Source organism: Chiloscyllium plagiosum, unplaced genomic scaffold, assembly GCF_037043375.1.
Source record: "Chiloscyllium plagiosum isolate Xiang-an unplaced genomic scaffold, Cpla_swu_hap1 HiC_scaffold_23, whole genome shotgun sequence".
Lineage (NCBI taxonomy): Eukaryota > Metazoa > Chordata > Chondrichthyes > Orectolobiformes > Hemiscylliidae > Chiloscyllium > Chiloscyllium plagiosum.
Genome location: NW_028270161.1, coordinates 3,746,969 through 3,759,863, shown reverse-complemented (window position 1 = coordinate 3,759,863; position 12,895 = coordinate 3,746,969). Strand labels below are relative to the sequence as shown.

Here is a 12,895-nt window from a genome sequence, read left to right as displayed (position 1 = left end):
CCATGGCAGGATTTGAACCTGGGTATGCAGAACATTACCTGCTGCCTGGACTAATAGCCGAGCAATAATAGCACTAGGGCCATTGCTGCCTCTGTTTTAAAAATAGGATGATTGTAAACAGTGAACTCAATTCAATCAGTGGAGCTGTTAAAAGATTTATTCTTTCTCCCTGGGAAAAAAATGATTCTGCATAGAGAAAAGCTGAGCAAATTGTTTTGTCAAATGTGAACATCGCTGTCAAGTTGATGCAGGTATCTCCCTGAAACAACTTTTGATGAAGTTGAGCTCCATTTAAATATACAGAGCTTAAGCAAAGTCGTTAATGAATACCATTACTTAGCTAATGTCTGCTCATATTAATTTGGGTTGTTGCCCAGTGAATTAATAGCTATTACAAGACAGGCCCCTCAGGATATGACAGCTAAGCAAAAGATTTAAAACAAATATATGGGCTAGTACCAGTCATTTCTAGCCTTTTAAAAATTAAAGAGTGCTCTTGACTTGATAGTTTTAAAGCCTTTTTTCCCTGGTTACTTTAATGGTCGATGTCAATGCTGGAAATATGTTTACTTTTTCACAAGACAAAATGAAAGGTAAAGTTGCTGTGGTCCTACCCGACCATGGGACTACTCTCTCATCAGAAGGAGACAGGTGGTGGGGGTTTAACCTTGAGGGTCTCCATGCCTTAGGGAAGGGGAGAGGCTTAGAAGGAGAATTCCTCCTGGTAACTTCAGCTGTTGTGGGAATTGAACGCTGTACCTATTTAGTACTAATTAATCTGATCAAACACTGCATGGCACTGGTAAGATGCAAAGCAAAGTTCCCTATTTGTTGCCCTCGACCTCAGTGGTTTTATCATACTGACTGCTTTTATGTTGTGCTGTGGGTTGAGTGTCAGTTTGATGCTGAATTTAAGAGCTAAGGATCTGACTCTTGAATGGAAAGTGTTTGTTCTGTATATGAAAGATGGTCAAGAGTTTGGAGTCAAATCTTGAAGATTTTGTTTGTTCATCTATGCCCTAATCTAACTGCGATTAATAAAATGTGTGGATTAAAATAGTTGAAGCTGAACATTAATGTTTAAAGGAGCAATTACAACAATTTTTTTATGTGTCGTGTCTTTAGCATCGATGAACGCCTACGGTGAAGATGTGTGACTCCATCAAAAATGGATTCCATAATAAAGAGGGATGACTGAAAGCTTGTTGAAGAGATGGTTCTTAAACAGAACGTAAAAGTGAATAGAAAGGCATAGGGCTTCAGGAAGGGGGTCCGAGAGTGTGGGGTCTTGACTCTTGAATAGCAATCAATGGGGAAGGGAAGGGAGGTGGTGAAGCATAAACGTCAGAGTCAGACAAACAGGTGAATGCAGAGAGATGGCGTGGGAGAGCTGGTAGCAGTTATTTGGCTGTGGAAAATTATGACCTATGTGGATGAGAATTTTAACTTCTGACAAATGAAGACTGGAAACCTCTTTACACCAATAAATACCAAAGTAAAGGGTAACGAGCATTGCATAGAATAGGATATGTGGAGCAGAGTAATTGTTTGAGATTGATGGCAGTCAGCATTGGAAGTTTTTATTTATTTTTTCAATTATGAATGTGGACGTCTATTGCTCACGCCTAGATTTTCTTCAGGAGGTGGTGGGGAGCTATCACCTAGAACTGCTGCAAACTATGTGATAGAGGCACAACCTTGGTGTTAGGAGAAAGTGTCACCAAGTTAAAATCCTGAAACTCAAAAGAAATGGTGATATATTTTCACATTAGATGGTGAGTGGCTTTGGAGGGCTAATGGGGTTTTCCTTGTGCTTCTAGATGAAAGTGGTCATAGATTTGGAAGGTGTTGTCTACGGAGTCTTGGTGAGTTGCTGTAGTGTGTCTTGTAGATAGTGCACATTGCTGCTACTGAGCGTCAGTGGTGGATGGAGTGGATGTTTGTGGATGTGGTGCCAATCAAGTGGACTGCTTTGTCCTGGATGGTGTCAAGCCTCTTTAGTGTTGTTGGAGCTGCACTCATCCAGGAGAAAATGAGGACTGCAGATGCTGAAAATCAGGGTCAAAATGTGTGGCGCTGGGAAAGCACGGTAGGTCAGGCAGCATCCAAGGAACAGGAGAGTCAACATTTCAGGTATAAGCCCTTCATCAGGAATGGGATTCAACAGTTCTCACTTCCTCTCTCTCGTGACTTGTGCCTTGTAGATGGTGGAAAGGTTTTGAGGAGTCAGGAGGTAAGTTATCACAGTGTTCCTAGCATCTGAGTTACTGTTTTAGCCAGTAGCATGATTATTATCCAGTCTTGCTGTGTGTGGAGATGGACTGCTTCACTTATTGAGGGATTGTGAATGGTGCTGAATATTGTGCAATTGTCAGTTTGAGAGGTGATTTTACCATGGATTCAACAGCAAACTGTGTGAGGTAGAAGCCGGAATGTGTGATAATCTGGAGGTGAAGTCAATCATTGTGGTGCAGTGCAGTATTTGGATATGAAGCTCAAACAAAGTTAAATAGATTTCAGGGATTGGCAACAGGTTACTGACATGGTGGCCTGAGTGAAGATGGCATTTTGATGTGTCAATATCAAAGCAATCCACTGAGTGAATGTTATTCCTCAAGTGGATGGCTGCTTGACGATTTCTTTATTTCCCCAGTATCCTGAAAGAAATTCTCAATGATTTAAGGTGATCATATGCCAGAAACTACATTTATGGTAAGTTCTGCCTTAAGATAATGTCTCAAGTCTTAATTTGTTGAGTGAATAATGTTAGCAAATATGAACTTTATCCTTGATTCGTAGCCAAAGAGAGCCCTGTGTATAAATTTCCACACTGAGTGATTTTTAACTGAAGGAAACAGGTACACTTGTAATCTTGAAAGTGCCTCTTCTTTTAAACAAGCCTGCCAACTTTTCTTTCAGGAAGCTACAGATCATCATGTCTGATGGTCTAACTAATTTCTTTGTCCTTGTGCGTGGGAGAAACAATATTTAAGTGAGAATATAATTTACTTTTTTTAAAAAGCAAGTACTGTTAGCTTAATCAAGTATCATCCTGTCAGTTTTGCCTGGGCTCAGTCGGGTAAGGGTTGGGTTGCTGATATTTATGGAAGGGACAGAATGACTCTTGCTGACTCTTTAAAATTTGAAACATGTTGGCATTTTCCACCTTTTGAGGATGACTTGTTAAACTCTGATCAGTAGAATTTGTAATGTGTACTCTTCAGCACCTATTTTTCGATGACTTTCAAACTTCTGAACGATGTCTTGGGGAAGAAAATTATTTGTTTGGACTGCCTTTCAGATTCTTGCAAAGTTGTCGTCCCTTGTGCTGATTGTTGGTGGTTAGTGCCCTGTGTTGGATTCCTGTTTAACAGAATGAGAGCCAAATGGTTCTAGGAAGAGGGAGGGGCTGGGATAAAATGAAAACAAATCCTGTCAGTGACTCCTTATCACACAGTGTGCTCATATTTATTGGTGAAATGCTGTTATAAACAAAAGAGCCATGGGGCTATTAGCAGAATGGAAGACTGGTAAGAACCTATCATTGTTCTTCAGTGTGACAGTGCTTAAAGTTTTTAAAATATGAAAAATGCACAACTTATAACTTACTTTCTCTTTTTGTTTCTCCTCTGAGGGCTCTTGCTTACTGTATCCCAGATGCCATTGCTGCTTTGACCCCTCCTCTGAATATCTGACATTTACGTCAGGGGCTGGATGATTACATCCTGTGGATTATTTGATCAAATCTGGGACTATCACAGCCTGGCTTCCTTGTTCTGCTCTAATAACCACTGCACGCCATGGAGCTTTTTAATAATAGCAGGAAATGTTTATTTCCACCATCTTTAGCCTGGTGCCTTTCCCAAGAATATTTGGCTCAAGCATACAGTAGTTCAGCTTGTGGTATAAGTTTGCCAAAAAAATAATTGAAGCGAAATGCTGTTCTTCTCTTTTGGATGTCTGACTGAGTAAATCCTTCTATCCTTCAGTGGCATATTTTATAATGGAATACTCCCATAAAGTGCCTTGGTACTGATTGCTGTGTTAGGGGTGCTATTTAAACACAATTTATTGCAGTTAAAGCTATGTAATAATCTCGTGCTTGGCTGTGGGCTTTACAGAAAGAAAGTGAGAAAGTACTTAAGTGCACCTTAGTAAGATTACATATCCAGAGGTTATATTGCTGCAATCAACATTGGTATCAGATCCCATCAGGAATTTGGTCACTTGACCATGGAGAGCAAATCATTATTGTGAGTGAGGGCAGGAGATAGCCTACTGGTATTTCTTTGTAGCTTTATACGAAGTGAAAGAGGGAGTGTATGGTCCAAGAAAAGATAGAGCAGATACTTTCCTGATGATATGTAGTTAAGTACAATTGATATTATAGAGTCATAGAGATGTACAGCACAGAAACAGACCCTTCGGTCCAACCTGTCCATGCCGACCAGATATCACAACCCAATCTAATCCCATCTGCCAGCATCCGGCCAAAATCCCTCCAAACCCTTCCTATTCATATACCCATCCAAATGCCTCTTAAATGTTGCAATTGTACCAGCCTGCACCACTTCCTTATTCCATACACGTACCACCCTCTGCATGAAAAAGTTGCCACGTAGGTCTCTTTTATATCTTTCCCCTCTCACCCTAAACCTATGCCCCCTAGTTCTGGACTCCCCAACCCCATGGAAAAAACTGCCTATTTACCCTATAAGGTCACCCCTCAGTCTCCGACGCTCCAGGGAAAACAGCCTGTTGAGTCTCTCCCTATAGCTCAAATCCTCCAACCCTGGCAACATCCTTGTAAATCTTTTCTAAACCCTTTCAAGTTTCTCAACATCTTTTCCATGGGAAATATTCCAACAGTGGCTGAACCAATGTCCTGTACAGCCGCAACATGACCTCCCAACACCTGTACTCAATACTCTGACCAGTCACGGAAAACATACCAAACGCCTTCTTCACTATCCTATCTACCTATGACTCCACTTTCAAGGAGCTATGAACCTGCACTCCAAGGTCTCTTTGTTCAGCAACATTCCCTAGGACCTTACCATTAAGTGTATAAGTCCCGCTAAGATTTGCTTTCCCAAAATGCAGCACCTCGCATTTGTCTGAATTAAACTCCATCTGCCACTTGTCAGCCCATTGGCCCATCTGGTCAAGATCCTGTTGTAATCTGAGGTAACCGTCTTTGCTGTCCACTACACCTCCAATTTTGGTGTCATCTGCAAACTTACTAACTGTACCTCTTATGTTCACATCCAAATCATTTATGTAAATGACAAAAAGTAGAGGACCGAGCACCGATCTTTGTGGCACACCACTGGTCACAGGCCTCCAGTCTAAAAAACAACCCTCCACCATCACCCTCTGTCTTCTACCTTTGAGCCAGTTCTGTATCCAAATGGCTAGTTCTCCCTGTATTCCATGAGATCTAACCTTGCTAATCAGTCTCCCATGGGGAACCTTGTCGAACACCTTACTGAAGTCCATATAGATCACATCTACTGCTCTGCCTTCATCAATCGTCTTTGCTACTTCCTCAAAACGCTCAATCAGTTTGTGAGACATGATTTCCCACGCACAAAGCCATGTTGACTATCCCTAATCAGTCCTTGCCTTTCCAAATACATGTACATCCTGTCCCTCAGGATTCCCTCCAACAACTTGCCTACCACCGACGTCAGGCTCACTGGTCAATAGTTCCCTGGCTTGTCCTTACCATCCTTCTTAAATAGTAGCACCACATTTGCCAACCTCCAGTCTTTCGGCACCTCACCTTTGACTATCGATGATATAAATATCTCAGCAAGAGGCCCAGCAATCACTTCTCTAGCTTCCCACAGAGTTCTAGGGTGCACCTGATCAGGTCCTGGGGATTTATCCACTTTTCCTCGTTTCAAGACATCCAGCACTTCCTCCTCTGTAATATGCACATTTTCAAGATGTCACCATCTATTTCCCTACAGTTTATAGATTCCATATCCTTTTCCACAGTAAATACTGATGCTAAATACTCATTTTGTATCTCCCCCATTTTCTGCGGCTCCACACGAAGGCCGCCTTGCTGATCTTTATGGGGCCCTATTCTCTCCCTCGTTACCCTTTTCTCCTTTATGTATTTGTAAAAACCCTTTGGATTCTCCTTAATTCTATTTGCCAAAGCTATCTCATGTCCCCATTTTGCCCTCCTGATTTCCCTCTTAAGTATACTCCTACTTTCTTTATACTCTTCTAAGGATTCACTCAATCTATCCTGTCTATACCTTACATATGCTTCCTTCTTTTTCAGAAACAAACCCTCAATTTCTTTAGTCATCCAGCATTCCCTATACCTACCAGCCTTCTCTTTCACCCTGACAGGAATATACTTTCTCTGGATTCTTGTTATCTCATTTCTGAAGGCTTTCCATTTTTCAGCCGTCCCTTTACCTGCGAACATCTGCCCCCATCAGCTTTCGAAAGTTCTTGCCTAATACCATCAAAATTGGCCTTTCTCCAATTTAGAACTTCCACTTTTAGATCTGGTCTATCCTTTTCCATCACTATTTTAAATCTAATAGAATTATGGTCGCTGGCCCCAATGTGCTCCCCCACTGACACCTCTGTCACGTGCCCTACCTTATTTCCCAAGAGTAGGTCAAGTTTTGCACCTTCTCTAGTAGGTACATCTACATACTGAATCAAAAGATTTTCTTGTACACACTTAACAAATTCCTCTCCATCTAAACCTTTAACACTATGGCAGTCCCAGTCTATGTTTGGAAAGTTAGAATCCCCTACCATAACTACCCTATTATTCTTACAGATAGCTGAGATCTCCTTACAAGTTTGTTTCTCAATTTCCCTCTGACTATTGGGGGGGTCTATAATACAATCCCAATAAGGTGATCATCCCTTTCTTATTTCTCAGTTCCACCCAAATAACTTCCCTGGATGTATTTCCGGGAATATCCTCCCTCAGCACAGCTGTAATGCTATCCCTTATCAAAAATGCCACTCCCTCTCGTCTCTTGCCTCCCTTTCTATCCTTCCTGTAGCATTTGTATCCTGGAACATTAAGCTGCTAGTCCTGCTCATCCCTGAGCCATGATTCTGTAATTGCTATGATATCCCAGTCCCATGTTTCTAACCATGCCCTAAGTTCATCTGCCTTCCCTGTTAGGCCCCTTGCATTGAAATAAATGCAGTTTAATTTATTAGTCCTACCTTGTCCCTGCTTGCCCTGACTGTTTGACTGGCTTCTGTTCTCAACTGTACTAGTCTCAGGTTGATCTCTTTCCTCACTATCGCCCTCGGTCCCACTCTCCCACCTTACTAGTTTAAATCCTCCCAAGCAGCTCTAGCAAATTTCCATGCCAGTATATTAGTCCCCTTCCAATTTGGGTGCAATCTGCCCTTCTTGTTCCAATCATTTCTACCCCAAAAGAGATTCCAATGATCCAAAAATGTGAATCCTTCTCCCATACACCAGCTCCTCAGCCATGCATTCATCTGCTCTATCCTCCTATTCCTGCCCTCACTAGCTTGTAGCACTGGGAGTAATCCACATATTACTACTCTCGAGGACCTCCTTTTTAAATTTCTGCCTAACTCTCTGTAATCTCCCTTCAGAATCTCAACCTTTTCCCTCCCTATGTCGTTGGTTCCAATGTGGACAATGACCTCCTGCTGGCCCCTCTCCCCCGTGAGAACTTTCTGCACCCTGTCTGAGACATCCTTGATCCTGGCACCAGGGAAGCAACGCACCATTCTGATTTTTCTCTGCTCGCCACAGAAATGTCTGTCAGTACCTTGGACTAGAGAATCCCCTAACACAAATGATCTCTGGAACCTGACGTACCCCTCATTGCATTACAGCCAGTCTCAATACGAGAAACTTGGCTGTTCGTGCTACGTTTCCCTGAGAATCCATCACCCCCTACTTTGTCCAAAACAGCATACCTGTTTGAAATGGGTATATCCACAGAAGACTCCTGCACGAGCTGCCTACCTCTCTTACCCTTCCTGAGTTAACCCATCTATGTGACCGTATGTGAGATTTTCCCCCCTTCCGAAAACTGCCATCCATCACATACTGTTGCAAATTCCTCATTGCTTCTATCTGTCTCTCCAACCGATCCATTTGATCTGATAAGATTCACAGCCAGTAGCATTTATGGCAGATATAATCCGCAGAAACCCTTAAACTCTCTTTAAACTCCCACATCTGACAAGAAGTACATATCACTGCAAAGGCCATTTTTGCTCCTTCACAATCTACAGACCCAGAAATTAACACTGTCTTATTCCTCTACAAACACTGCCCCAGGTTAAATTCATAGTTATGGCTTACATTTTAAGTTTAATCAAGAGATATATCTCCAAAAACATATAATCAAGAAATAACCCACTCTACTCACTAGTGCAGATTCTCTGTAGGCTACACTTAAAACAACAATTAACTTATCTGATTCTGTGCTGTGAACTTTACCCAACAGTTCCTCTGAGATCAGTTGTGAATGTCACTGTTAATTTTCCCAGATGCACTCCGATGTGCAGCGATACACGAATTCAAACAGCAAAGGCGGCAACTGTGCAGGTTTTCTCTCTCTCTTGCACTGTCCTCACCATGTGCTTCCTTTGTCTGCTCTTCTCCCTTTTAAAACTGTTATTGTTTTGACTTTTTTTTCTCCAAAGTTCCAAAACAATGTAACAGCATCTAAAACAGGAATTGCTGCTCCTGGGATTCAAGGAAATCACCTCCAACACCTAAAATACTTCAAAAAAGGAGCAGCTGTTACAGCCAGAAAATGTTCCCGTCCTCCATCTTGGATATCAGTGAGACTTGGGGGATGAGGTGCATAGATCTTTAAAATGTCACAAACAGCTGGTACTGAAAAGAATCAAGAAAGCTAATAGAATGCTGGCCTTTATTTCTCAAGGAATGAAGTACGAGGATGTAGAGGTTATGATGCAGTTATACAAAACCTTGATTAGACCCACTTGGAGTACTGTAAAAGATGGTTTGGCCTTGGAGGGACTACAACAGTTACAAGAATGATACCTGGTCTTCAGCGGTTAAGTCATTAGGAGGGATTATATAAATTAGGCCTGTTTTCTCTGGAATTTCGAAGGTTAAGGAGTGATCTGATCAAAGTCTTCAAGATATTAACAGGAAAAGATGGTAGATAAAGATAAACTAGTTCCATTGGTTGGGGATTCTAGAACTAGGGGACATAGTCTCAGAATTAGGGCCTGTCGATTCAGGAGAGATGTTAGGAAGCACCTGCACATACAAAGGGTGGGAGAGGTTGGGAACTTTCTCCCACAAATGGCAGTGGATGTTGTATCAGTCGTTAATTTTAAGTCTGAGAGAGTAGTATGAAGGGATGTGGGCCAAAGGCAATTATATGGAGATAGGTCACAGATCAGTCGTTGATCTCGCTGAATGCTTCAAGGATTTGAATGGTCTACTCCTGTTCCTAAGTAATTCTCAGCCTTGGAAATGTATGGTTTTGAAGGAAAGTTGATAGTTCAACTGATAGAATTTAAATTTTCAAGATTACGACAGGGATGAAGGAGTTTATCCATACAATTTGTTCAACATGGTGAAAGAGATTCCATTACCATGGGAATAAAATTTACCAAGGTAGCAGCAAACAAAACCGGATACATTTTCATCATGATGACTACCTAATTCTCCTCTTGTTATATTGCCTTTCTTTGTCATATGTGTCTCATCCACCTATAAATATGACTGCCTTTCCTCTCCCCTTAATAAGAGTCAATAAAGTGTGGCACTGGAACAAAGAAACACAGCAGGTCAGGCAGCACCTGAGCAGCAAGAGAGTCAATGTTTTGGAAATAATCCTCAGGATGAAACGTTGACTCCTTTGCTGCTCAGATGCTGCCTGACCTGTTGTGCGTTTTCCAACACTACTCTGACTTCTCCAGCATCTGCAGTCCTCACCTTCTCCTACTCTCTCCTTAATAATAACACAAAGTAAGTACCCAGCAGGTCTGGCTGCCTCTGTGGAGACAGAAATAGAGTTATTGTTTTGAGTTAAGCATAACCTCTTTAGAACTGGGAGATCTGGGATAGAGTAGAGGGTGGGAGAGATGAAGTCACAAAGATGTCGTGGATAAGAAGGCAGAGGGAGTGGTAATGATTATAATAAGGAAACTAAGCACTAGACTGAAGTGAGTGTTAGTGACAGCATAACGAACAGCCTTTGTCCAAAAACAAAAGCATGAAGAAACTAAATTGAGATTTGCGCATGGCAAAACAAAACAATCAAAACGGACCACAGAGTTCATTGTTTGAAACGGTTGAACTCCGTGATGTGGCCTGAAGGCTGTGAAGTCCTGAATTACAAGATGAATAGCTGTTCCTTGAGCTTGTGTTGAGCTTCAGTGGCAAATTATATTCGGCACACGATATAGATGTTAGCATGGGCTGGTAAATTAAAACCAAAGTTAGAGTGGTGCTGGAAAAATACAGCAGGTCAGGTAGCATCCAAGGAGCAGGAAGATCAATGTTTCGGGCAGGAACCCTTCATCAGGAAGGGCTCTTGCCCGAAACATCGACTCTCCTGCTCCTCGGATGCTGCCTGACCTGCTGTGCTTTTCCAGCACCACACTAAACTTGACTCTAATCTCCAGCATCTGCAGTCCTCACTTTCGCCTGGTACATTAAAGTGGCAAACGGTAGCAACCTCATTGAACTACCTGCTTCTAGATGTTCCTTCCAAAGTCTCTACCATGCAATCTTCCTCAAAATAATCTCCCAAAAACCCTCCTCTTTGCCCAGGCTTTGATCTTATTTCTAGATTCCCCCTTTCCCTGGTTTTACATATGGTGTATTTCAAATCCTAAAAAATCACTAGTACTCATCTAAAATTCTACACTGTGTAATTTTGTTTCTGGGAGAAGCTTCGCATCAACATAAATGGCAGGCAAAGGACAAATATAGTCGATGACAAAAGCACACCATTAATACCAGATTTTAAGAAAGTAAGTCATCTATTTATATGTCTTTTCTGGTTCAGAAGCCCAAAAGAGCTGTAAAGTTGATGAAAGTACTTTAGAAGTACAGTGGTTGTGCTTCTGCGTAGAAGTTTTGTAATTGAGCTGTGCACAGTAAGATCCCACAAACAGCAATGGGAAATGGAAGGTGACTGGACAGTCTATCATATCGATGATGTGGAGGAGCCAGTGTTGGACTGAGGTGGTCAAAGTTAAAAATCACACAACACCAGGTTATAGTCCAACAGGTTTATTTGGAAACACTATCTTTCGGAGCTCTGCTCCTTCACAATGTCATCGCATCAGTTGTATGACAGTTTTTGATTTTTTAACTATTAACTCTGTGTCTTATGATCCTGCCCACTAGCTACCTGATGAAGGAGCAGTGCTCCGAAAGCTTGTACTTCCAAATAAACCGGTTGGACTTTAACCCTGGTGTTGTGTGATTTTTAGCTTTATCACGTCGATGGTTGAGGAATAAGTGTTGTCTGTTTCCCAATAACGTTTTCCTTTCCTGTAGCGTGATTACATTTTCTAAAAACATTGAAGGGTTAATTCCATCTAACTCTTCATTGTGCAGAAATAGCACAACCCTGTGAACATCTACATCTGGCAGTTTGGAGATAATTATGTTTGAGATTTGGAAACTCCTATCCCCACACTTCACTTTTGGCAGCTGTTGTGCTGTCCCAGGTCATTTCCTTTCTTTAATGTGATAGACGTTCCTATTGTATTTTTTTATACAGAATGATTACCACTATGAGTACACAGAATGTGACAACACTGGGTCCCGGTGGAGAGTTGCCATTCCTAAATCTCCAGGGACGTGCACTGGATTGCCTGAGCCAATCAAAGGCAGAGAATGCTGTAAGTTACTGTTTAAAACTATTTGTTGGCGTAAAACCAAAGTATTTAAGCAACCTCGTCATGTCGAGCTCCCTATCAACTGTTGCTTTTTCTACAATCACATAGGCATTTAATACAAAAAATTGCATTTTATTTAAACCAAAGCAATTTTTATATTCTAGCTTATTATTTGTGAAGTGAAAGTTGACATAGTCCTAGAGGGCTGTAGAATGTTCTACTATCAGAGAGAGAGAAAGGGTGGAAGTGACAGCTGCTGGTGGGTTTTACATGAAGGTCACTGTGCTTCAGCTAAGGGCAAGGTTGATACATTTGGATAGATCCATGGATGAGGAAGGTTTAGAGGGATATGGGTCAAACACAGGCAAATGGGACTCGTTCAGTTTAGGATACCTGGTTGGCATGGATGAACTGGACCGAAGGGCCTGTTTCTGTGCTGTATGATCAATGATAAGTCAGGGCCATCATGGTGACCCCACCTGGCAAGGGAATTGAACCTTTACTATTGGCATCACTCTCCATTGCAACTCAACAATTCAGCCAACTGAGCCATCCCATTTCCAGGTTATTCTCAATAGAGGGCATGGTGGCATCATGGTGATGTTGCTGGATTAGTAAATCCAAGGCCTGTACTAATCACCAGGAGGCACACATGCAAGTCTCTCCAGACTTGGGAAATTTGAATTGAATTAATTGACTTTGGGATATTGAGTTTAAAATAAAGAACTGCAGATGCTGGTAATCTGAAATAAAATTAGAAATTTCAGGAGAAACTCAGCAGGCCTGGCAGGATCTGTGGAGAGAGAAAAACCGAGTTAATGTTTTGAATTCAGTGAGTTCTGATAAAGGTTCATTGGACTCGAAACATGAACTCTGTTTTTCTCTGTATAGATATTGCCAGACCTGCTGAATCTCTCCAGTGTTTCCTGTATTTGTTTGTGACATTGGAATGGTTTACTCCAACACGGAAGATCCTAGTATCTTACCCCAAAAAGTCATTCTTTTTTGAATGAAAACC

General features: G+C 41.7%; 1 protein-coding gene across 1 annotated transcript in view; it reads left to right on the top strand.

Moving 5' to 3' along the window:
• The window catches only part of LOC122561882 (endosome/lysosome-associated apoptosis and autophagy regulator family member 2), a 117,901-nt gene that overhangs the window by 46,550 nt on the left and 58,456 nt on the right, over positions 1-12,895 (top strand). Inside the window, exon 2 of the mRNA XM_043714206.2 lies at positions 11,760-11,880. Coding sequence (XP_043570141.1) covers positions 11,760-11,880 — 121 coding nt within the window. The remainder of the gene's footprint in view (positions 1-11,759; positions 11,881-12,895) is intronic.